Source organism: Anguilla rostrata, chromosome 18 (assembly GCF_018555375.3).
Source record: "Anguilla rostrata isolate EN2019 chromosome 18, ASM1855537v3, whole genome shotgun sequence".
Lineage (NCBI taxonomy): Eukaryota > Metazoa > Chordata > Actinopteri > Anguilliformes > Anguillidae > Anguilla > Anguilla rostrata.
In genome coordinates, this window is record NC_057950.1 from 12,859,986 (window position 1) to 12,886,629 (window position 26,644).

The following is a 26,644-nucleotide window of genomic DNA, read 5'->3' on the forward strand; positions in this document are numbered from 1 at the left end:
TCCTGTCTGTCCACCGGCACAGCTCATAGCACAGAGCCCGCGCCTGGCGCAGGTCCGAAAACAGCCACGGCCCAGGGACACAAAAAGAAAAGAAAAAAAAAGCACACAAATGTTAAGAATTTATAAATGCCCCATTTGCTCTCCTACAAGTACTCAACATCGTCTCAATGTTTAATAAAAAAAAAAAATTTTAAAAACACTTTAAAATTTCTGAAACCAATTGGAGCCTCATAGTTGCTTTATCCAAGAGTGGGTACAGAAAAAACCGGATGAATAACACCCAAACTGTACAACACAGGACAAAAAAAAACACTGAAAATAAGTGTAAGTGTATGTCTGTATTATTATTACTGGAGCCCAAGCAGTGAAGAGGAGCATGCTGGGAGTTAGGCAGGCAGAAGCTATGGGAGACGGAGCGCAGGTCGCCAATGGCGATCCGCTCTTAAAACGAGCTGGACACAGAAGAAACGTGTGCTTGCCAGAGAGCGTATACGGTATATATGCTTATATGTACTCCGTGTGATGTAAGTAATAACTAAAATGATAAGAGATTATAACGTATTTGTCTAGTTTGTACCCTCCCCACCCGAGCCCAACCCACCCTCCCCGCAAAAAATTCCCCACAGCTCCACATAACACCCCTCTCTCGTCCACCCGTCCCCCCGACCCACCCCACCCCCCCCGAAAATGCCCGTACAGAGCAGTCTGCAGGTGATGAACAGGTATGCACACTTGTGAGTTTTTGCTTTGCTTCGTAGTCCTCCTGACCGCCAGCAGATCGACCCCCCCGTCTCTATTTGATCTTGAGGGGCTCCCTCTCCAGCCAGCGCACGCGCACTTTCTGCTTGTAGTGATACTCTTTGAGGAAGTCCTGCAGGGCGGAGGGCAGCGGCAGCCCGCCGATGCCGTCGTAGGTGGTGCGGCGGCAGATGGCGGCCCGCGCCAGGTGCTGCAGGCTGAAGGGGAAGGTGCGGTGCAGCGGTGCGGTCAGCAGCGGCTCGAAGAACATGCAGGAGCTGGGGTCCTTGTAGTGCTCCAGCAGGCCGGTGACGGTGGACGCGTGGAACACGCAGGGGTCGTGCGCGTCGAAGCTGAAGTTGTGGTTCCACTGCTCGATGCGCGCGTGCAGCGAGCGGTTGTAGCGCCGGAAGCTGACGGAGAAGAGGTAGTCCTCCTGGGCGGAGTCGCGGAGCAGGAAGGTGCCCTCGGGCTTGCCCTCCAGCAGCGCCTCCGCCTCGTAGCGGTCCATCACGCCCCAGTAGCAGGGCAGCCCGCTGATCTGCAGCAGGTCGGGCACCAGGCAGTGGATGTAGTCGATCTGCGTGTGCACCTTCCAGGGGCCCTGCCGGGCGGCGTGGCCGTCGCCGGACGTGTGCCGCTGCTTGGGCCGCCGCGACTGCAGGCACAGCGTGGTGGAGTCCTCCTCCGAGTCGCAGTCTGCGGGGAGCGGGGCCGCCGCCGCCACCGCCGCCGCCAGGGCCACCGCCCCCCCCGCCGCGCCCCCCCCGCCGCCCAGCCCGCCCCCGGCCCCGCCCTTCCCCTCCCCGGACCCCTCGCCCATCCCGGGGGCCATCTTTGGTCCCAGTTTGTACAGGGAGGTGACCTGCGCCGTGGCCTCGAAGGAGTGGATCTGGGCGTTGGGCGGCGGGTCCACGCCCTCCTCGATGCTGAGCCGCCGCCGCTCGCGGAGCCGCTCCTCCTCGTCCTCGGGCGAGGGCCGGGCGGGGTCGAAGGCGTCCAGCAGCGTGCCGGAGGACTGCGGGCTGACCGGCGCCGTGTGCTGCTTGATCAGGTGCCACTTGTGCGCCAGGTCCGAGCCGGGCGGGAAGGGGCAGGTCTCCAGCATCAGCTCCGTCAGGTGGATCTTGCGCTTGGAGGCGAAGAGCGCCTTGGAGGGGCGGGGCCGGGGCCGCAGCGGCAGGCACAGCCCCACCGTGTCGTGGATGCGCTGGCGCAGCGAGCGCCCGGCGCAGGGCTCCGCCTCGTGGGCGGGGCCGGGCCCGTAGCGCCGCTCCCTGCGGGGCAGCCCCCCGCGCGTGCGCCCCAGCCGCTTGTCCGTCTCCAGCGAGCTCTGCGTCTTGGTGGAGCACGAGTGCTTCTTCTTGCCCCCCCAGGGCGCGTGGCGGGAGTACGAGTCGCGGCGGGCCAGGGGGGCCGCCCCGGGCCCCCGCGCGTCCTCGCTGTCCTTGTCGATCGTGATCTCCACGATCTGCGGGATGTCCGTCACGCAGTTGTGGCCCCGCCTCCCCAGGGCCTGCGGGGGGGCGTCGGCCACCAGGGGGAGGGGCGAGAGGCTGCGGGCGGGGCTGGTGGCCCTGGAGCCCAGGGGCTCGCCCAGGCGAATGCCCCGGGCGGGGTCCACCACGCAGCGCACGTCGGGCACCTCCATGGCGCCCTCGCCACGCCCGCCGCCCTCCGAGTGGAACAGGGTCTGACACCGGCTCTTCAGCGTGCTCCACATCCTGCCAACTCTCTCCATCTACCAGGGCCCGAGACCTGGGGAGACAGAGAGAGAGAGAGAGAGAACGAGTGAGAAAGAGGCCCAGGGCCAGTCTGATGGGGATTAGGGTACTATGATGTCACACTATGATGTCACACTGGCAGCAGGTGTCATTGATGGCCTGACTATTTATTAATTTATTTATTTTAAACTTCCTGCCCTTGTTCCTGTTGCAGCAGGCTTATTTTCCGCCTATTTATTTATATTTATTTATTTATAAGTAATACCACCCCATTGGATATACGCAAGTTACAAAAACTTCAATGCGCAATAGCTTGTTCCAAATAACGTGAATGTCGATAACAAAACAGCTAACAAGAAACTAATCCTCATCTTCCTAGTAAATGCATCAAGAAATCCCACAAATTAACATGAACTCCAAGCGCTGGCAAGCCAATGCTGCAGCCAATTCCTGACCAGTGACCACAGACTAGCTCAAGGAGGCAAGACTTTAAATTCCAGAATGAATATCAAGGTCAATCAGAAACGATTTAACGATACTTAAAAATGCCTTCTCATTCATATCAGCATAGCCAATTAACTTCAGGCACAATAGAGGGAAATGTGAGGAACACCCAGGTACCCCGTGGCCGTGGCTTCTGGAGAGTCAGCTCTGGTTATCAGCAAAGCAAATAAAAAAAACCCCATTCCAGGTCCTGGGAAAAAAAAGAGGCTGACAAAATGATATTCATGAATAGGGAATCAGTTATGACAACATGCATTTTTCATTTCTTTGATGATTTATGAGCCAATATCCTGTGTTAATGAGACCGTGTGTGTGTGTGTATGTGTGTGTACTGGGTCTGCTAGTGCATGTGTATAAATTCCTGGTCTCTTCCTTTCTTTGCATGCATGTGGTGTGCATGTGTGACTGTTTACATGTGCATGTGTGTGTGTGTGCATGAGAGAATGTGAGCTTGTGTGAGTTTGAATGTTTGTCTGTACGTGCGTGTGTGTGTGAGAGTGTGCGCTTGCGTAATGCGAGTTTTGGTGTGTGTGTGTACGTATGTATGTAACACGTTTGTGTGTGCGTGCGTAGCGTGCGTGTCTGTGCGCGTGTGTAAGAGTGCGTGAGTGTGTGCGTGTGTATGAGAGTTTGTGCGTGTGAGAATGTCCATGTGCGTACGGGACCGAGAGTGTGAGAGCATGTGCATGTGTGTGTGTGTGGGTGTGTGAACAGGAGCGAGTGTCTGAGTGTGTATGCACGTGTGCGTGAGAGTGTACGTGTGTGTGTGTGTGAGAGTGCGTTTTTACGGGAGAGAGTGTGTGTGCGTATGTGCGTGTGTGTGAGTGTGTATGTGCGTGTGTGTGTGTACAGGAGCGAGTGTGTGTGAGTGTGTATGTGTGCGCATCTCCTCCGTTTGTCAGTGGTAATTGGGGGAGGGGGCAGAGAGGGTGATGTGTATCCAGGCAGACTGGCAGGGACGCAGGGCCGGGGCTAAAACTGGACCCATGGATGAGCTCCCAGCTGAGCTCCTGGTATGCACTGGAACACAGTGCCAGCACTGAGCCTGATCCAGCACTCTTCCCGTTCCCAGCCTCTTTACTAGGAAGCCAAGCAAGCGGGGACACACACTTCTATTCTCTCTGACTGAAACGATACCTGTGTGTGTGTGTGTGTGTGTGTGTGCGTGAGTGTGTGAGTCAGTGTGTGTGTGTGTGTGTGTGTGTGTGAGTCTGTGTGTGTGAGTCAGTGTGTGAGTCAGTGTGTGTGTAGGTGTGTGGGCGCGCGCGTGTGTGTGTGTGCGCGTGTTTGTATTAAACCTGATGGAGAAGTCACAGATCTGTGATTTATTTTTTTGACCTGCCATAAAGAAATCCCTGCAGGAATTCCACTGACCAGGCAGTCAATTTCTGACAGTTCAGTTAAATTCTGGCTTTAAAATAGAACAAAAAAAAAGTAACTGGGGACCTACAATTCAGATAGCAGGTATCCTGGAAGGAATCAGAGGGTCATCTAGTTCCCAGACCAAAAACAAATAGAGAAATGTTTGCAGTGGATCAAGCTCTGTTGGCAGACACACAGCCAGCTATACTGTCCAAAGCCATGGTGGGAACTCAGAGCTGCACGTTTACTATGGTAAAACAAACTAGAAATTTACATGCCAACATCAGGTCATAAGACACAGCTTTGTCTGCTAGCTAAAGTCAGGCATCCAGCAACAGCAATATCGCCTAGCAAGGCAGTCTGTCGGGCAAAGAAAAGTATTCCTCCCCGACTGCTGGCTTGCAAAGCTAGTTATGCGGAACGTGCCAAAATGAGCAACTTCAGGCCTTAGGTGACGAGTGCAAAACTTCTGGGAACTTTTATTCACCGGGGAGCACAGTCCCTTTTGTGCTCCCATTCCTTGAAAAAGGATTTGTAAATAAAATGCAGTCGTGTCTCTGGAACTCTAATGCAATGCACGTGAGAGCAACCAACCTGGGTTCCAGGATGTGGACCGGAGAGGCATTCTGAAACTACAATTCTGAGAGGAGGCCTGACACACAGGACCAGAGACAATCTTTACTGGCTGAGCTTAGTTCCTCGACAACTTCACAGCTGGTAGTTATTCCCGAAAAAAGCGAGTCCTCCCCGGTCCCACCGTAGAGGGTCTGAGGGGGGTAAGCCACGAGAGGAAGCCTGCGGGGGCCACAGGGAGGCCGGGCTGACGCCTCCACACCCTGTGATTTTCATGCAGCATTAGTCATCCGGCCGCGCTCTCTGAGAAAATAAATACCTCAGCGTTTGCGTCGACGCTGGCTGCCTGGGAGCAGTGTGCTGTGCTAAAGGACGAGTGTGTTACAGAACGAGTGTGTTACAGAACGAGTGTGTTACAGGACGAGTGTGCTACAGGACGAGTGTGTTACAGGACGAGTGTGCTACAGGACGAGTGTGTTACAGGACGAGTGTGTACAGGACGAGTGTGCTACAGGACGAGTGTGCTACAGAACGAGTGCGTTACAGGACGTGTGTGTTACAGGACGAGTGTGTTACAGGACGTGTGTGTTACAGGACGAGTGTGTTACAGGACGAGTGTGTTACAGGACGTGTGTGTTACAGGACGAGTGTGCTACAGGACGAGTGTGTTACAGAACGAGTGTGCTACAGGATGAGTGTGCTACAGGACGAGTGTGCTACAGGATGAGTGTGCTACAGGACGAGTGTGCTACAGGACGAGTGTGCTACAGGACGAGTGTGCTACAGGATGAGTGTGCTACAGGATGAGTGTGCTACAGGACGAGTGTGTTACAGGACGAGTGTGTTACAGAACGAGTGTGTTACAGGACGAGTGTGCTACAGGATGAGTGTGTTACAGGACGAGTGTGCTACAGGACGAGTGTGCTACAGGACGAGTGTGTTACAGGACGAGTGTGTTACAGGACGAGTGCGCTACAGGACGAGTGCGCTACAGGACGAGTGTGCTACAGGACGAGTGTGCTACAGAACGAGTGCGTTACAGGACGGTGTGTTACAGGACGAGTGTGTTACAGGACGTGTTGTTACAGAACGAGTGTGTACAGGATGAGTGTGTACAGGAGGTGTGTGTACAGGACGAGTGTGCTACAGGAGAGTGTGCTACAGGACGAGTGTGTTACAGGACGAGTGTGTACAGACGAGTGTGTTACAGGACGAGTGTGCTACAGGATGAGTGTGTTACAGGACGAGTGTGCTACAGGACGAGTGTGTTACAGGACGAGTGTGTTACAGGACGAGTGCGCTACAGGACGAGTGCGCTACAGGACGAGTGTGCTACAGGACGAGTGTGCTACAGAACGAGTGCGTTACAGGACGTGTGTGTTACAGGACGAGTGTGCTACAGGATGAGTGTGTTACAGAACGAGTGTGCTACAGGATGAGTGTGTTACAGGACGTGTGTGCTACAGGATGAGTGTGCTACAGGATGAGTGTGCTACAGGATGAGTGTGCTACAGGACGAGTGTGTTACAGGACGAGTGTGTTACAGGATGAGTGTGTTACAGAACGAGTGTGCTACAGGATGAGTGTGTTACAGGACGTGTGTGCTACAGGATGAGTGTGCTACAGGATGAGTGTGCTACAGGATGAGTGTGCTACAGAACGAGTGTGTTACAGGACGAGTGTGCTACAGGACGAGTGTGTTACAGGACGAGTGTGTTGACCAGGACGAGTGTGCTACAGACAGTGGTAAGGATGTTACAGGACGAGTGTGCTACAGGACGAGTGTGCTACAGGACGAGTGTGCTACAGGACGAGTGTGTTACAGGACGAGTGTGCTACAGGATGAGTGTGCTACAGGACGAGTGTGCTACAGGACGAGTGTGCTACAGGACGAGTGTGTTACAGGACGAGTGTGTTACAGGACGAGTGTGTTACAGGACGAGTGTGCTACAGGACGAGTGTGTTACAGGACGAGTGTGCTACAGGACGAGTGTGCTACAGGACGAGTGTGCTACAGGACGAGTGTGCTACAGGACGAGTGTGCTACAGGACGAGTGTGCTACAGGAGAGTGTGTTACAGGACGAGTGTGTACAGGACGAGTGTGCTACAGGACGAGTGTGCTACAGCGGACGAGTGTGCTACAGGACGAGTGTGTACAGGACGAGTGTGCTACAGGACGAGTGTGCTACAGGACGAGTGTGCTACAGGACGAGTGTGCTACAGGACGAGTGTGTTACAGGACGAGTGTGCTACAGGACGAGTGTGCTACAGGACGAGTGTGCTACAGGACGAGTGTGTTACAGGACGAGTGTGCTACAGGACGAGTGTGCTACAGGACGAGTGTGCTACAGGACGAGTGTGCTACAGGACGAGTGTGCTACAGGACGAGTGTGCTACAGGACGAGTGTGCTACAGGACGAGTGTGTTACAGGACGAGTGTGCTACAGGACGAGTGTGCTACAGACGAGTGTGCTACAGGACGAGTGTGCTACAGGATGAGTGTGCTACAGGACGAGTGTGCTACAGGATGAGTGTGCTACAGGATGAGTGTGCTACAGGACGAGTGTGTTACAGGACAAGTGTGTTACAGGATGAGTGTGCTACAGGATGAGTGTGCTACAGAACGAGTGTGTTACAGGACGAGTGTGCTACAGAACGAGTGTGTTACAGGACGAGTGTGCTACAGGATGAGTGTGCTACAGAACGAGTGTGTTACAGGACGAGTGTGTTACAGGACGAGTGTGTTACAGGACGTGTGTGTTACAGGACGAGTGTGTTACAGGACGAGTGTGTTACAGACGAGTGTGTACAGACATGTGTTACAGGACGAGTGTGTGTACAGAACGAGTGTGTTACAGGACGAGTGTGTACAGGACGAGTGTGTACAGGACGAGTGTGTTACAGGACTAGAGTGTGTACAGGACGAGTGTGTACAGGACGAGTGTGCTACAGGACGAGTGTGTTACAGGACGAGTGTGTTACAGGACAGTGTGTTACAGGACGAGTGTGTTACAGGACGAGTGTGTTACAGACGAGTGTGTACAGACGAGTGTGTTACAGGGCGAGTGTGTTACAGAACGAGTGTGCTACAGGACAAGTGTGTTACAGGACAAGTGTGCTACAGGACGAGTGTGTTACAGGACGAGTGTGCTACAGGACGAGTGTGCTACAGGACGAGTGTGTTACAGGACGAGTGTGTTACAGGACGAGTGTGTTACAGGACGAGTGTGCTACAGGACGAGTGTGTTACAGGACGAGTGTGTTACAGGACGAGTGTGTTACAGGACGAGTGTGTTACAGGACGAGTGTGCTACAGGACGAGTGTGCTACAGGACGAGTGTGTTACAGGACGAGTGTGCTACAGGACGAGTGTGTTACAGGACGAGTGTGCTACAGGACGAGTGTGCTACAGGACGAGTGTGTTACAGGACGAGTGTGTTACAGGATGAGTGTGCTACAGAACGAGTGTGTTACAGGACGAGTGTGCTACAGGACGAGTGTGCTACAGGACGAGTGTGCTACAGGACGAGTGTGCTACAGGATGAGTGTGCTACAGGATGAGAGCGTTACAGGCTTACCATAGGCACAGTCTTAAAAAAAACTTTTAATTTCTGCATGTGAATTCTTTCCTCTCATGCTTGTTTGCCTTCATTTAGCATTTCCCGGTGTTGCTGCTATGGTTGTTGTCATAATCCAGTCTCGTGTGAAATATTGCGACTGTCATGTTTACGCTCAAAGTCTTTTTCTTTTTCAAAAACCCCCCCCAAAAAAAACCTTCACCGATTGCCAACTAGGTCACCAAATTAGAAAGGGCAGTAAAATCCACACAGCTTTATGGGATAAGCAAATCACATAATGGTGCCATCGGGAACCAGGGGCACGGAGGACGTGCCATCCAAACCTCCCTCAGCTCCACGTAGAAAAAATAAAATTAAAATAACAACCCAAGGAGCCGGGCCTCGCCCTGCTCATTCCACACCCAGATCACTTAGAGCCGTGCGGAAAAGGTGCTCCTCCTCAGGGCTGCCGGGTAGTCAGGCCGGGAACAGCGGGCATCTGTTCTTAAAGAGGGCAGGGAACTGAGCGACAACGCGCCGAGCGGACTCCCAGGGACGACATGTCCGCCACCGCGGGGAGCGGTACGCGCGCGGTCAGTAGCCGCGGTAACGCGGGGAGTAGTACGCGCACGGTCAGTAGCCGCGGTAACGTGGGGAACAGTATGCACGCGGTCAGTAGCCGCGGTAACGTGGGGAACAGTATGTGCGCGGTCAGTAGCCGTGGTAACGCGGGGAGTAGTACGCACGCGGTCAGTAGCCGCGGTAACGTGGGGAACAGTATGTGCGCGGTCAGTAGCCGCGGTAACGTGGGGAACAGTATGTGCGCGGTCAGTAGCCGCGGTAACACAGCCCACTGCAGCCTCATCGCGGATGCCAGAGTCGCTGAGAGCACTAGCAGCAATTACTCAAGCAACTTTAACTCCAGAACACGCGGTAGGTCTCTACAGCAAAATGGCACGCGGCTGCAGCTTTTAATTTGTTGCATAAAAATGAGAATTAAAAAAAGATGTACTCCATGTTGAAATGACTCAAAGCCAGGGATGGGGGGGGTGTGTGAAAGATCCCTGCTGTTCAGAACAGGAAGTGCCTGCTCCTTATTAGGCTGAGGCAGGAAATGGCAAAACTGGGACTACGCCAGCAGCAGGGCGGGTCCTCGCTGGAGGACTGTGGGGGGGGGCTCTAGACAGGGATAGGGTGGGAGGGGCTTTAGGACGCATTATTATCTTGATCGCTTATTCACCCCACTCATTTTCTCTTTTGTTGTGTGCAAACTCGTGAATCTATTTAGTGGAAGGGATGTAGCCATCTCAATGAACCCTAACAAATGCATCTCCTTCGGGCATCTTGGGGGGCTGAACTAGCAGGAAAACACCCCAAGGAAACCAGCACACCCCCCACACCTTATTTTATTTATTTTTACTTTTATTATTTCAAAATTAATTTTATTTTCAATGTAGATGTAATGTGCACAGTAGACTGCACTAGAATAAGCTCACCTTCTGGGAATAGTCACAAGGCAGAGCTAGTTTGAATACTGTTACAAAACAGCCTATGCTTTCAACAGCAGAGTAGAAACTGTGAAGAAAATTATGAAGCAGTACCAAGCACGCACATCATTCGCACAATCGCGGTTACGTTGCTATAGAAACGAAAGCCCTCACCTTGCCCTGTGCTGAGTAATGAGTGACATCACTCAGCACATCCATATAGAGTTACTGCCTCCCGGGCCAAAGGCCTGGAACCCTGAGTGCAGACGGGCACAGTGTTCCATTCCAGCATGCGTGTGTGTGTGTGTGTGTGTGTGTGTGTGTGTGTGCGTGTCCGTGCACGCACCCAAGTGAGACTGCGACTCCAATCCCAGGCTTAGGTGACCACCAGCTCAAAAAATATAGGAAAGTCACAGGCATGTGGGTGCGCACACACACTCTCTCACACAATTACACACACACACACACACACACACACACACACACACTTTCCTTGCACACACTCGGCAGGCTCCATACCTCATGTGAAACCCCAGTGTAATCCTGGGCGAATCCCCTGTCTGGCACTGACCCTGCTTCATGAAATCAGTATAAAGGTTAGAGAGCCGGACCAGGCCTCTCAGCTGGTTCATCAATGATCCATTTTCATATAGTTTAACTACTGCTCTCCAAAGAACAGCAAAACTATGGAAACTGCCCTCCTGCCTCAGCAATACTCCCTAAATGAGTCCTAAAGCCTGAGCCAGCACAACTCCCACAGCTTCCATCCCTTCGCCCACCGATCTCACAGGTCCAGTCAAACCCAGCTAGTTTCTGCTCCAAGACACCTCTGCAAGGGCCCCATCACTCTGCTGAGGGGAAGAGAGAGCCCTGAAACGCACGGGCCCACGTACGCACACAGGGTCCAGCGCCATTGTTCTAGAGAAACCCGCAACTGTTCCTCCCATTCTCTCCAAGTGGCGGCACCACTTCCTCTCCAAACAGGAAGCGCCCTTCCGCAATCTCCCACCCCTTGCGGCGGATGGCAGAAAGAGAAAGTACCACCTGCAGCTCCTCTGCGGTTTAACAGCCTCCCAGTAACCGTTGAGACGCGATGAGAGGAGTTACTGACATGATCCACATCGCTGCCCTCAGCCACACACCCACCTGACAGAGGACACGTTCTTACAAAACCAGCTGCTCTACCCCATTTACCTAGTTATATAAACCTGTTTAAGACACGTACTTAATCTCTTAAAGATGCCTCGGGTATGTTAAAAGGACAATGCTGGGATATCTATTATTAATAATAATAATAATAATAATAATAATATTATTATTATGAACAGTAACTCAAGACAAATGAAAAACAAGACTAATTGGTTACTTTCAGAGCTTTTAGCATTTAAGAGTCTCTCCATAAATGAAGGGGCTCACAGGCCCTTTTAGATAAGCATTCTATTGCGGAGATTGTATTTGTGAATATCACAGAATCAGGATCTACTTTGCTAGAGAAATAAGCATCTAAATCTACGTGCATGCAGTTTCACAGTTACATTTCCTTCTAAGGCTTCAGAAAAAAGTTACAATGTATCCTGAACAATCAGTAATTCAGTCATGAAAAAACAGTGTATCGATTTATTTAGAATGAAAAAAAAACAAATTTTAAGGAACTGTTTTTAAAAGACCCACTGAAAGAAATAAATATTGTAAAAGAAGCAAATAAATAAAGGAAAAGCTGTAACTCATCAGAACCGATAACCACAACACCACTCCTAGCCTACTCCCCCCACTCCGTGCTTACACACATCACCTTATGGGCTCTACAGCCCCATTTTAGCATTTGTTCCTGCAAAGTGATGTGTGCTAACTGGAAGAATCACTTGGGAGTACATCTCCTAATTGGGATGCATCAAATGAGCTCCTAAATTTTTCAACCTAGGGGAGAGAGGCACAGGGTGAGAAAGAGAGAGAGAGGAATTAAAGGCTGTCAGCTACAAGGACTGCAAAATGACAGATGGACTGAGACAGAGGCCAAACTAACCGCAGTGCTTCAACCACGCCTTTCATTATTTGCAATTAACTTAAAGCATCGCAAAACACTCTCAAGAAAAAGAACTATATGAACCAGCACATGTGGGGGTGAGGGGTGGGGGGCTGCCATCGTCGAGTGCAAGAACATCCAGGGCAGTTCTTCCGCTGGAATTTTAAAGCACACTCCGGCTGCTAGCTCATAAGGCAGCACTCGCAGGTCCCCATGGCATTCTGGAGGAACAGCCCAAATATAGCTTAGACTCCAGCGCCGTTAAACAGGGACATGCAAGCGACTCCAAGTCTTATTAAACCCACGCAATCGCGTCCAAGGACTCACTCCCATGTTCGGCCAACGGCTTTGGGCAAAGCAGCAGCGGATCAATGGAGTGGTGCAGCGATCCCGGGCGAGAGGTTAAACCGGCAGTTTATTTATAGTGCAACAATTGTCCACATCGGCGAGTTGGACGGATTTTCCTGCGCGCACGTGCGCTGGCTCCATGCTTCAGAACGGCCTGTCCAGAGCAGGGTACTGACGCCGGCGCCCAACGGACAGGACAACTGCGTTCACTCTACAGCGCCCTTTTCCACCGAACAGAACGGACGTATGAAAGTACGATTACGGCTTTATTAATATCATTTAAACCACCAAATCCTCCAGCACCCACCCCCCCCCAGCAATGTGGCAGACATATCCACAGCACATTGGCCGTATTTCTTCACAGGAGGGCTAACCACACGTCGCCGCCGCCACCATTTTCTCATTTTCCTCCCTGTGTCTTCAATTTTAAAAAAGCTCGAGCTCAACAAAAGAGAGAGGGAGGGGTATCCTTTCCTCAGTTCTACTCCCTGCGGCCCCCGGGGGGGTGAATGGGGGGGGGTTTCTCTCTGTGTGCAGGGCCTACCGCTACGCCGGATCGGCAGATAAGGAGCACACACAAAGAAAGGGCAGCGGTGGCAGCGACCTCATCGGCTGGAGCACTGGAAACGGCACGTAGAGCCACAGAGCACGCGGTGCTGGGGGGGGGAAGACGCCGGCAGGGGCGGGGGCTGGGGGGCTGGGGGGCGGCCGCGGTACCGCTAAGGACAGAGCTGAACACTGAAAACATTGCAATAAAAGGAAGGAAATCTAGGCCCTCTCAAAAAAAAAATTAATTAAAAACTTAAAGAAAGAATACTTTGCCCAATGGCTGTTTTGGAAACATCAGACCAGCGCAGACTCTCTGCCCCTTCAGTACCCTCCCCTGTACTTTGGCGGGGGGGTCTGGTGCTGCGTGCAGACCAGCCACACCGCGGCCTACCTGACCCGTGCCCGGTCGAGCGTCCCTCACGATGCCTGCCAGAATTTCATCACCTCTCAGCACTGACCGGCGTCTCTGCTGCTGGGTCATTTCATAAGCACAGCCCAACCCAACCCCCCAAAAACACTGAAGCAAATAATCATGCTCTGAGAAGGACAGCCGTTTATCTGCGACCGCTGCGCGATCACAGACATTTCCCCACAGCGATAAGAAGCGCTCGTTCATTGGTGAAATGATCTTACGCCATTACAGGGAAAATCCACAGCGACAAAACTCAAACCGATTATATTTTTTGGCAGCTGATTAAATCAATCGGCCTGATTGATTGTTGCAGCCCTACATTAAATGCTCTTTGGAACTGAAGTGAAACCCCGCCTTCAAAACAAGTAACCTATCAAAGGCTGGCATTCGGTCAAATACATTAATGTAAACCCTGGCCTGTTAAAAACCCCGCCCCCTGGGGCTCCGGAGAACAGCCAATGAGACTCGGGCCTGAGGGCCTGAATGCCCACAGTGGACTGTGCCGTGATGCGGTCCACAGCCTGTTTACATTCTCTCTTCTGTGAATAAGAAAAAGAACTGTAACTTAATCACAAGTTTCCAGCTGAATGTCTGTCTGCGATGACTTACGGTCTTTGAGAAAGAGGAAAACCCGCACGCGGGCGGGCACAGGGGGGCGGGGAGGCGTACCACGCCAGGATGGCATCTGCACCGTGTCACAACTACTTTAAAGAAGTAATAGTCACAAGAATATAAATAATGTGTGGTCTGTCTTTTCGCTTCTCGTGTGTTGTACTGCACTGCACGCCAAGTCGTTAGCTAAACACCATAGAAAAACTATGCTAACGATAAACACAACCGTCATTTACTTGTCCTTATTGTTATAACCACTTAGAAACTTAAGTAGGTCACAGGAGCAAAAATATTTTGTGGAGCAGAACAAACCAACAGGCAAAAAAAAAAAAAAAACATAAAACAAACGAGACTAAGTCACAACAGACAATTGGAGTACGCTGAAATAGGACTTCCACCCGTCACTTGTGATCATACTTTCCATGGAGCTTGACGATACCCAAGACAAAAGCAAACATGTGCTCTAGAGACAGCCACATTTAAATAAAGGTGGACTCTGGAGTTTCACAACGAAAGACAGGGCATAAATGAGCCTTTATGGAGTCAGCCCATGTGTGTGTGTGTGTGTGTGTGTGTCAGCTCTAACGTGTGGGCAGATGGGTTAGTCTACTTAAAGACCCGCAGCTGGTGTGTCAATGCAGAGGACCACCGGTCATGCATTTCGCAGCACAGAGCAGCAACCTGCCAGCACAGATTAGATTACATTTTACTGACACCATACTCTAACACAGAGGTTCTGCAACTCCTGGGGGTTGCCAAACCATGCTCGTTTCTGTCACGGCCAATATCTTGATCAAGTTAGGCCGCTGAAAGCGCGTTTGAATTCTAACTTCATTCTGTACGTTCACTTCACTGACAAAATGGAGGTTTGGCTCATTGCTGTTCGCACGGTTGAACTCTTTTGGTTCTTTTTTCCGTTTTAGTGACCATGGGGCCACACTTTCAGCAACCAGAGCCCCGTTAATTTCACCTGCCAGTCTAAAATCAAATCGAAGCGTCTTTCAAAGGAATCATTTGCCATAAAGCACATGGCAGAAGATTAAAGCATCCATCTTCAACTGATTCAAAGTCCAGGGACATGAATGTGGAACATCTACGCCTCAGGACCTACAAAAGCACGTAGTAACGTGACCTCAAGAGGGCAAATCACCAGCAGATATTAAGTGTCTAATTAAGGACAATTAACAGCCCATTACTATTTAGAGGCTGCAATTACGAACAAAAACCAGCATATGCATGGGTCCCCTGGAATTGAGTCTGAAAGCCCATGCTCCAACAGCACACAACATTACAACTGTCCCCTTGTTACCTTTTCAACCCAAATGCAAGCACAACCAGCTGCTTATCTTCAAAGGCATCAAGTATCATTCTACAATGAATGAGATTATAAAATGATATGCATAATACATCATATAGTGCATTTAATAATCTCAAACCATTGAACGTATAGGGGTGGAGCTCACCACATCCTCCACCAGCCAGATTGCTCCAGTACACACGAGGGGGAGGGAATTATTAAGCCAATTACGCGGCGGAACAATCGGAGCTGCAGACTGAGGAATGCCAGTGCTCTCTGGGGGGCTGGGGGTCAGGGCATGGCCGTGCCCCGTGGAAGGCTGCGAAATCTCACACTTCCTAACCCCCTGGCCTGCGCCTTTGGCATTGTGTTCAATCCTTTCAGCATTAGTCTGGGAGGCGGGGAGGGAGCGAGGGAGACAGTCAGAGACAGACAGACAGACAGACAGACAGATCACAAGGCCTAAGCATCCGAGCCGGAACTGATGGAAGCCAGTTTTCATGACAATTAACCTGCATTGCCATTTAGCGCGGCATAAAATATGAACGTACAATAACCCCGGCAATGACATAACCACACAATAGTCCTAAAGGCATCACAAAAGCACCGACCACAGCTGCACACATCGCAAATATACACACGGCATCCTCATGCGTTGCGGCTCAGGAGCTCCAACCGGAAGTCAGAAACATCACACCAGCAAACCAGCGAAGGTAACTCCGGTTCAGCGGCACCGTTGGCCTGGGTGTGGACAGACGGGCCCTTCGACCCGCTCTCACAGAAAGCGGCTGCGGGTTCGCACCCAGCCCAGCAGCGCACAGCCGCACGTTCACAGCGCCGCTTCGCTTGGAGGGGCTCGCGCTTCATTTCTGCGGCACGCTTCCCAGCCACACCTGAAAGCGCACGTCTGAAGGTATCTGCAGAGATACGATCAGCCCCGCTAGCTGCTCGGCTGCGATCAGCAGAGGGGTGAAACGCAGGTCAGCGCCGGCCCCCTCTGCCCGCGAGCCCGCGTGCAGCCCAAACCCGCGAGCGGAGCGCACTTTACGAGACGGTCCGTTCAAGTTCCCCATCAGGAGGGCAGCGAAGCGAAAATAATCATGTGATGGTGCAAGAGGGACGGAGCGGTAAAGGGGGTGGAACAATACTCAAGGCGTGGGGGGGGGGGGGGTGAAGTCCAATTTCTCAGATCATCCCCTCACTTGTGAAAACCACAGCCACACCTAAACCGTCGGAGAGACAGAGTGTTAACCACAGAGGTGTTAGTCAGGTCTCTGCCTTCTCAACTGCTGAACACAACACAACCTAATCATGGCCTAAAGCAAGGAGCCAAACACGTAGCCCTGAATAACCTAAAATAGAATTAGTAGTATAGCTAAATTTATAAATTTTTCCATATATAGAGCAAAAGAGAGTTTATAGTGGTGGGGGATTCAACTGACAATCGTAAAAATTTAGTTCATGCCCTCATTTCTCATTATAAAACATTTTTCTCCTGTACAAGTTGAGGGAGTGATATGAACTGAGAAGCACACAGACTAGGTGTTCAGTTTTTAGACATTTAAAGATTAGTAAAGTACTACATCTTATTAAGAATCCCGTACATTTTTTAAAGAGGAACTCAAGTTGTGATTTTGGCTCTTTTCTTCAAAGAAAAAAATGCGAAAAATGTGATTGGGGTAGCTCGCGATATTAAACAGGGGTGTATCTTGGCAGTAACTCGCGCACTTTTCCTTCCTCGCTCTCATTCAGGAGATTAAAAAGGCGGTGGTAGCAGGGACAGTGGAAAAAAATGTGACCGGTTAGGTCATCAACAGGAGACCAGTGTAGCTCGTAAGCACTGCAGGCAGCTAATGTTAGACTGCTGCTCGCACTCAAATTCAGAATCATCAACTATAACGCATTGCTCTTCATCCTCACCTCCACCGACTCAGTTTGTATGGGTTTCCCACTGAACCTCACACTCTTCTTTCCAAACCTGCAGCAGAGACTAGTAAGGCCTACCCGACCGAGCACTGCCATGAGTCCCGCAGGTGTTGTAGCAACTTTGTCAAACTAGTTTCTGTGCAGCTAGCTAGCATTAACTTTCCTCTGAACAGACAGCGTTGTATAGCCATAAACACAGTAATATTTCCAGTGTTCACTCAAATCTTAATGGATATAACATTTGGTCCCACATTCCAGAGTTGGACCAAACGTAATCTTCTAAGAGTTTAATTAACACTGTTAAGAGTTTGAATTGACACTGGACATTTTACTGCGCACAAAAGACAATGGACAGACTATCAGCCAACTGAATCTACTGGCTACAGTGAAATGGAGCTGGCTAGCATCAGCCATGTTAACGGTAGCTACAGCAGAAAATGCTGCTTTTACGCCTTGCCGCAGATTTGAAAACTACCTACCTACAGTACATTGCATCAGTGATAAAGCTAAACCAGTAGGAGGTCCAATGGACCGCAAGTGGAGTGGAATTACTGAGACTCCAAGCGTAAGCAGGAAGCTAATGTTAGCGGCCTCGTTCTGAGATGGGTTAAACCAGTGCTCAGCTGACAGCCTGAACATTACAATGGTGGCGACCGCAAGCTAGACCGACAGCAGCGTACTCTAAGCGACGTAATGCTGTTGTGGCGTAGAATTACGTACATTTTCAACTGATGCAGCCGTGATTCATTATATGGCTGAAAGGGGTCCTTCTGCACGTGGCCTAGTTATACGTCAACCAAGCTGGTCAGCTAACCAACAGTCAGCGCTAAAACTGTAAGAAACTTACATACAGTCGTTGGGGCATGCTCCCCCGTGCATCGTCACACACGACTAATCCCGCGTAAATGGTACCCTCGATAGCCCGACGCCGCCAAACCCCAGTATTTAGTTAACCACGGCCCTCTCCGCAGAAAAGGTAGCAGTAATAGCAGGTAGGATTTTTTTCACTCAAGATCGTATTTTAGCTCAATTACAAACCGAAATCATTTTAACTGTCTCCTAGATTTATTGCAGGGGTGTTACCATTCCCAGCCAAAGCAAAGCCATACCCCATGCCTTGGTATCTTCACAAATCACTGTATTCCATAACAGTGGTGCGGAATTCCTGCCTTTAAGCCCAAATTTAGAATACTTTCATGTAAAGGGGATTTTAAGACTAACGGTGATATACAGCCAGCACTATAACCAATCCATGAACATGTTTCATCCATGTCACCAGAAAAACTATTTGGTTCCCGATTAAATATTAGATATAGTCTACAATAATTAGATCATTTATTTTTTCTTCTTACATGACAATATTTAAGCATGCTTTTAAAACGGAATGAACAGACTAAAACATTTTTGTTTATTCATTTCTTTCTCCTTAAAGGGGTGGCCTACTTCTCTCATGACAAATGTTCATGCATACAGCAGATGTGAACATCCCCTTTAATGAGCCACTGGAATTTAGTCATTTTTAAGTTTGAAAGTGTTCCTCATCATCTAACAGGAGAATTTATTCAATATGTTCAGTGATGTATTTTCAGTAATGCAAGATGAAAATGTAACTGGAATTAAATGGTTGTTATATGAACATATTGCCTTCCACTGCTACCAAAGGGCAATCCTGAAATTCCATCTGTTATTCCACATTAGTAGAAAAGCAGAAGCCTGAACCTTGGCAGGACATTAAGATGAGCTTTCACCTTTCAGGCTTGGCCATTTCCTCCTGGCATATGAGCGAACATATGGACCGTCTCCTAAGATTTGCTTTTTCCCCTGCAGAGGAGGAACAGGGGAGGTTAAGAAACTCAGCTGTAACCAAAATTCTGAGGCTTTCGCTTTTCTGGTTCAACAGCTGGCTCCTTTTTTGTGTGAAATACTTTCAAAGCAAACAGAAGTTTTTTTCCCCCCTTTCTAAATTAACCTCAGTAGAAAGGAAAACTTTCTACTAAATTCCGCTAGGAAACGGTTCATGGGAACATGTGACAAGAAGAATAACAGACAATTTTGTGACGGTGACGTAAACAGATCTTTTACTGCCCGAATTATCCACGAGTGAAGGAGACATTGCCAACTCACAAGAACCCAACTCTCTACCTCCTGCCCTGAAACAGTCTCTACAGATGAAGCATTCCAGCACAGCTGCTGTACTCGGGTTTGCAAACGAATGGGTCACCGGGTAAGCCCTGCAGCTCGTCCAAGCCTAAAGCTAATGTGTGACAAAGATCACATTTCAGTATTTACGGTGTGGCTACAGTGCCGCCCCAGTACAGACCATGGGTATGAAGGACCCAATGTTTCAGCGGGGAGAGGCTAAATTAATTTAAGCCCTGCATAGCTGCAGAGGAAATGGTGACCAGTTCAAATTAAATTGATCGTTATATCTCGTGCTTTTACAGACTGTTCCACCACAACCATTTGATGATTGTTTTGACATCCTCCATTTTGTCTGAACCTCAGGCCCAAAGAGGACAATGAAGAAGTCCAAAATATCAGCTTTTATTCTAAACAATCTGTAAAAATGTCTTCATAGGAGCACGGTTAAGATGTAGATTATCTTTATATTGAAACAAAGTCTTAGAGGCCACCGACTTCTTTGTATGGGCAAAGTGACGCAAATAAAAGAGCCAGCATTCACTGTAGAAGGGCCCATCCAAGTGCAACCACACAGAACATGACATATGGCACTTTCCACATACAAGTATCACAGCAACAAGTTACCTGAGAAATATGGAGGAAAAAAAAAACATAATCACACTGTCACCAGGCAATGAAGCAATTTGGCTTGCCATTATTTTTAATTATGATCAGAACTCAGGAAGAGAGCTACCATTCTACGGACACACAGCTCAAGAAAATAATGAGAAGGACAACGCTGATTTAATTGTGAGAGGGAAGTCCATGTTTTAACTGGGCTGATCGAAATATCACAGAGTAGTGACTTTAGATGGTACTTCTAAAGTCAGTTTTAGGTAAGCCCAGGGACCAAAATAACAGCTCAGTGGCATAAAAAATGACTTTTCAGTTGAATCAAGATTAGGCCATATGACCTTCCATCCACATAATCGCTCTGCTGGTGAGCCTCTTCCATGAAACAGGGGGGTCCTTTCGACTGCAGAGGAGATGCGTTTTAAGAAGAATTTCGGGAATGCCAGAAAGAAGCCTTTCTGTCAGCCCCATTTAGCAAAACAATACTGCTTGTACAAACTCCCATGCAGAGCGTAAAAAACTGAACAAAATGCAACAATGACTCCCAATGGTAAAGGAGTGTGGGCAGTACGGAAGCCTGGCAGGACACTGCAGACCAGTATCTTCTACCCACCTGGATACTCAACAGAGCTCAGGGCTGAAAGCACTTTTAAACATGCCATGTGGCACCCAAGTAGCCCCCACCCAACTAGTGTACCAGTTACATACACTGACATTATAGAATAGTTATGTGCAATAACATTTGCTGAACAATATGCATTGGTTAGTGCCGATTTTTGGGCACAAGACCACACTCAGTTCATAAGGAGGTTTTTATAAGTTTTTAAACATGCCACATTAAATACTATTACATACCTTGTCAACAAATGAGAAACACTCCGATTTCAACTCTGGCTGCGCTAAATTTCATTTGAAATAACTAAACTAAAAATTGCATTTAAAACCAATATCCATATGTACCGGCAGAGTGTGAATGAATACTTGAATCTCAAAACGTACAAAGTGTATCCCCCTGTTCATCACTAAAAAATAGCATTGGCATCTTGAACAATCTTAATTTTTATTAGAAAACCAAAATCCTCCTGTTGCTGAAATGTAGGCTTGTAATTAATTTTCATTCTGCCTCAGTGCCCTCTAAAGTACATACTACTCTTTCAAGGAAAAAACACTTCTGGGCTATATCCTTAATGGTCACTGCATGTACTCATTTGCTAGTGGAATGGAAAGCATTTCTAATTTGTGGGGTGCATTTAAAGAGGAACTCGATTCAAAACATAGTGTAATCCATTTAAAAAATAGGCTATATCCTCTTTAAAAAAAACTTTTTTTAATTAAACAGGTACACAACTTATTCCAAAATAAGTCTGTTTATTTCTCAACAAAAAAGTACAAAGTTTATTAAGTATCAAATTGTGAAAGGTAGCATAAAACTGATCACATGAGACAAAGGTGGTGTTTCAAAGTAAAAAATAAATGATATTCAACATCATTAACCTTCACACCCCTCAATGTTAGGTATGTAGCTCGGACCACAGAGAACAAATCAAGACCAGCAGCAAACATGGACCATTTCTAGTGGAAATTCCCAGATGATCAGTACAATGTAGGGTGCAATGCAAAAAATTACCTACCACTCCCAAAATAACCTTTAAAAGACTAGGCACAAGGTTTAGAGGGGAAATGTCAATCGGGGGTGTATTCCATTTCACTATTTCCTCCGTCCTTGCGTCCTTTCCTTCCATCCTCCGATGGGTGGAGCAAGGAGCAAGGAAAGGATGCAAATAAAGAAAGCAAGGAGGTAAAAAAAATGCGACTGGAATGCACCCCTGGACTAGGCAGACACTTGAGTTTGGCGAGGACTTCCCTGATCGGCAGCGCTGCACTCAGTCTGTAGGCCGCTGACCTCACCGTCTGCACCATTCTCCAGAACACAATAGGAACATCCTCCAGGAGAAGAACGCAAGGACCAATCAACACAGAAGATGGTGTCGCATTGACAGGGAAAATGGCATGGGCCATCCTAAACCCAAAAGATTGCTCATTTCACAACTAGAGCACAATGACCATAAATCCTCTCAGAAGCTAAACTAAGGGTCAACCCCTGCGTACCATGCCCTCAAACCTTAATTAAATTCAATTAGGATGTTCAAGGTGAGATGAGGAAACAATCATTTCATAGCATCCAGGACTTGATTTGCTCAGTAACATCTTTGTTTCAGTATCTTTCTTCAACAAGGATCTTGGGCTACTCCCAGAAAGAAATGACCAAATCTGTAGTCAAGTCTGTGATCATTGTCACCATGCAACATCCGAACTCGATGAACTGGGGCGCTGAACTTGACACGCTTCCAGGTCAGTTGTGGTTGTGCTCATCAGGAATGCCACAAATTACCATAACAATTGTGAAAGAATGAGCACAAGCTGTTTGTCTAATGGGGAATTGTCTACAAGTAAATTTTAGTAAGCACTCAAAGTTTTAAAAAAAGTTAATCTATTTAGGGACATAACCACAACATTGTGCAGTTATTTCTAATGATATTAAAACCTTGTATTGAGTGTGCAGGGTAATGCTCATCATTTTCAGAATAAGGGACAGTACACAAAAAGGTCTGGACCATGGTGGGGAAAGCTCCAACTACACATTTGAATGAGCAAGAAACCAAACACAAGCGTGTGCTATGGCGAGACCATATTATGCTGAAATGGCACGTGCTCCTATTCATCTTTTATCCAATCCACTGTCTCCAGTAACCTGGTAACCGGTAGGTTTTTTTTTTTTCACACTTATCCCAGGGACTCCTCCATGAGGGCCATTCAGGAAATAAAAAAAACCTCTTTCGACTGGAATTTATAATCTCTGGTGCTGAGAATGGGACAATTCGCCATGCAGATGCACCACTTAAATAAAACCGGACATGCACGTTATAGCAGATTTTGAAGGTTCCACGTGCATTTTAACCCCAAAAAGATGTTTAGCAAATCTGAAGCCAGGCATATAAAACTAAACCCAGAGAAAAGGTTTTCACTACAGAGGGTTACAGGGCAAGCACTTAAGAAGCTGCTGTACAAATACTCATTATGTCCAATGAAATGGCATCTGGGAAAACCTCCCCCACTCCCACCCCTCCCCCAAAGAAGGAACCCAGGGTGCCATCTTCAACAGACCAAATGGTTAGCGTGGCACCACGCTGCCAGTGTGGCACGAGGCTGGGTTAGTTCATCGCCCCCCCGCTGACTTTGTTTCTGCGACTGCAGGGCAGTGCCGAGCCGTGCCCTCATTACGGACGGCTCCTTTCTGATTAGGCATCAAAGGAACTCCGGGCACATTCCAAAAACGCTTCCCCAAATAATCAAGCAGATGTGGCGCTCGTATATAAAAAGATCCACTCGCATACACACCTCAGTGCACACGTCTGTACACATGCAACATTTTCATACATTTACATACTGTAGCACATACACGTCGTACACATTCATATTTCCTATAAATAATAACTGTTCTTATATATAGGCGAGAGAGCCGACGCACATCTCTGTCACATTCACTCACATACACTACATATAAAGGCACTTAAAATCCACTGTCATACGGCAGTGCATACGGCTCATGGCTGCAACGTCCTCTGTTCAGGACGGGGTGCACCAGTGGGAGGATGACCAGAAATGCGTCTGGCCAGCCAGTACTCTGTACTGTAATCCACCGGCTGAGATGAGCAGTTAGTCTGCATGAGGTCTGTGCAACAGGAGGTTGCAGGTACTCAACCCTTCAGAAGAGTCACTACCACGTGATGAGGGAGGGGATATGGCTGTTACAGGTAAGTGATACCCTCCCACCACAGACAGTGCTGTGGTCAGTAAAGTGCCGCCCCACCAGTCTCCTGGCCATTACAGGCATCGCCATGGTCAGCGTTCCCTCCGGACTGTGGGGAAGCCGCATGGCATCGCTTTCGCCAAAAACACGTGACTCATCCTGATAAGTTGAACAGCTACAGCTTTTTAATAACGCAACTCCTCGACCTGACACATTTACCACTGGGTGGTTACTGACGTTCGAAAGCAGGTCTGAACACTTGCAAGAGCCAACTGTACTCGCCAACTCTGCAAATTCTGAGTGGTTTTGGGTCCTTTGGTGATGTGGTAGCTTTAAAATGAAACCCCCACGTTCAAGATCTGACGTCTGAGAGCACCGCAAATAAATACGAGGAGCACGAACAGGAAATCTCTCTCGGGGTGCTTTCTAAGACTGCTAAATGTCAGTAAAGTAAGACAATGGAACGATGGTAAAAATTGAAGCCTTGAGTCTGATAGTGCAATTATCCCATTCCTACACAATGCAACACACCCCTTCCCTGGGGACGGTAATGATCTCAGACGTAGCTTGAAAATGAACAAGACCAGGGGAGGAAGTTTTGTCTCTGCCCTGCCGGGAGTAAATGAGATATTTGCAGTGTCTCTCTCTCAGAGAGATGGGCGGTGTGGCACCAGGTTTTGATTCCCTCGCAGACACAGGCGGCATAACGTTACCCCATTAAAGCTGTCGGACTCTTTGGCATGCAAAACCCCCACAATGACGCCGGTTCCCAGAATTACCATGCAGGTTTTTTCTTATTCGAAAACCACTTGCCTCCACTCCAGAGGCGAGGGCACCAGAGCAGCCTCCCGTTCACTTTTGTCACTCACACCTGGCCCAAAAACCACGCAACGCCGTAGCGCGCTGGCTACAGAACAGAAATGCACATACGCGCTCATCCAAATTTACAAATGCACAGATTACGCAAGACAGAAATGTACCCGGTCCAAATTTGCTATCGGTTAGGTACAGTTGAGTTATCCAGCTACATGTCCAACTAAGCTCCGACTTTTTTACTATATTCTGGCTAGGCCTTGCTAGCCGATTCGATATAGTCCTCTCCCTACTAAATAAATGTAGCTTCTTAAATTTAGGCAGGCAATGAACTCAGGCCTGGCTGCTGAGCATTGCCAGTAGCAAGCCACCCAACAGAATACCCCAAAAATATTACAAATATTACACAGCCCTCCCCCAGCTAGCTACCACATGTAGCAAGCAAGTTAATGCAACATAGGCCATATATGCTAGCTATTTATTAACGTTACTATGACACACAACCCATCTGGCTAGCTGCATGATATCAAATCAAAACCATTCAGATGCAAAGACCCTAGCTTAGTCAACTTTGGTAGCTACCTAGCAAGCGGTTTGCTGCTTATCCACCCAAATAAATCATACAACTAATGTTGCCTTTAATGCTTGCAGATGTTGAATTTCGCTACAATAGTCTAGCCAACTGCCAAACAAGCAAAGACACAGGGTGATCGGCTTAGATTGACAGTTCTATTAGCATCAACCTAGCTAACGCTCCAAATTTAGTCTACGATAACCAAGTTAGCGGGTTACCTGACGACCACTACACCGATAGTTTGGCTAAATGGTAGTTATACAATATAGCCAACGGTGCCAAAAGAATGTGCATTCTCGTAATATTTAGCAATTTAAGTTTAACACTAAATTTCTACAGAATTTCTAAAGAATCGCAGCAAATAGTCTACAGTCCTAGACCACTTAGCCAAGCCAAGGATGCCAGCAACATCCGACACAGAGAATAAGCGGCCTTTCCCAGGAGTGTATGGGATACAATTCCCAGTTAGCTAGTAGCTAACTAAAGAATATTAAGCCTGCAATAAAAAGAAAGTCGCTGGGCCACAGGAAAATTAAATTAAACTGACTATATAAGTATATTGTTGCCAATTTATCAGTTTACTGGTCATACTACAAGCTCGCATAAAGCTGAAATTTTTCCGAGTTTCCAAGCGTGAGGTTATGGTTAGCGAGCAAGCTAACAAGCAAGTTGGCCAATTCGGCTCCGAAATTACGTGGAGAGAACCATGTGAAATAGCTAGGTAACGCAACCTTATTTAGGGCACTAATCAAAAACAGTGACCGGCAATACATTTAGACTAAAAAGGTCTGCAACTTACCTTTTCACTCTTTTGTCTTCCTTTTTAACCGCTCTCTTTTGTCTGCAAAAAATGGCTAAAAGAACTCGAGCACATATCCCCCTGGCGATTCGCGGTGGCGAATAAAACAAGGGAAACTACAGCGATTCTTCTCATTCCTGTGGCCGGTTTTTAACACATATTATCTAGACAGCTCCGTCGTAACCGAGATGGAATTTTTTTCTGTTACTTAAGGAAAATGAATCGCGTCCCCCTTGCTCGACCACCGGTCCGCTTTCGCCGTGGTCTTTCCTTCTTCCTGACAGCCAATATGACGGTCGCCAAGCGAAGCCGAGAGAAGAATTGTGGAGGCGGAGAGCTGAAACGCAGGCGTGGATTGACTGGCAACAGGAGACTCCAATGGGAAAAGCAATGCAAGGCTGAGTTTCCGACGGGAGCTGCGGATGGGGAAAGACTTGGACCAGTAGACCTGTGTGACGGACGGGAAAGATGTCCAATAGAAAAATTGAACGGTTAGTTGGCAACCACTTGGAAACGTGGAACAGTGAAAATGGGGCTTGCGTGCGGAGTTAAGAGCGCAATGCAAAGGATGATTTAAAAAAGTTTAGTGAATGCAGCAGGGGCCTAAATCGAAGACAACGTAGTACTGTACTGAAAGGTATCCGTGGGCGGGTCCTGGATACCTACTTGCACGCAGAGGAAATGATGATGTAGCCGGGCGAATTGGTCTGTTACAGCAGCTGCATTGAGCTCGCTGATGCTCGAGTGAATTACCACGATTCTGGTCTTTGTAGGCTACAT

The 26,644-nt window shown here is 48.6% G+C and overlaps 1 protein-coding gene across 1 annotated transcript; it reads right to left on the reverse strand.

The window, feature by feature from the left end:
* Window positions 1-691: 691 nt before the first annotated feature.
* Window positions 692-26,326, reverse strand: LOC135244938 (suppressor of cytokine signaling 5-like). Its single transcript, XM_064317630.1, has 2 exons — window positions 25,865-26,326; window positions 692-2,496 (listed from the first exon to the last, which is right to left on the reverse strand). Exon 2 carries the CDS (start codon window positions 2,477-2,479, stop codon window positions 794-796), a length of 1,686 nt encoding a protein of 561 aa, XP_064173700.1. The 5' UTR covers window positions 2,480-2,496; window positions 25,865-26,326; the 3' UTR covers window positions 692-793.
* Window positions 26,327-26,644: the final 318 nt, after the last annotated feature.

Excerpts from the sequence above, each read along its gene's own strand:
- LOC135244938 (XM_064317630.1), bottom strand. The coding sequence starts at position 2,479 with ATGGAGAGAGTTGGCAGGATGTGGAGCACGCTGAAGAGCCGGTGTCAG.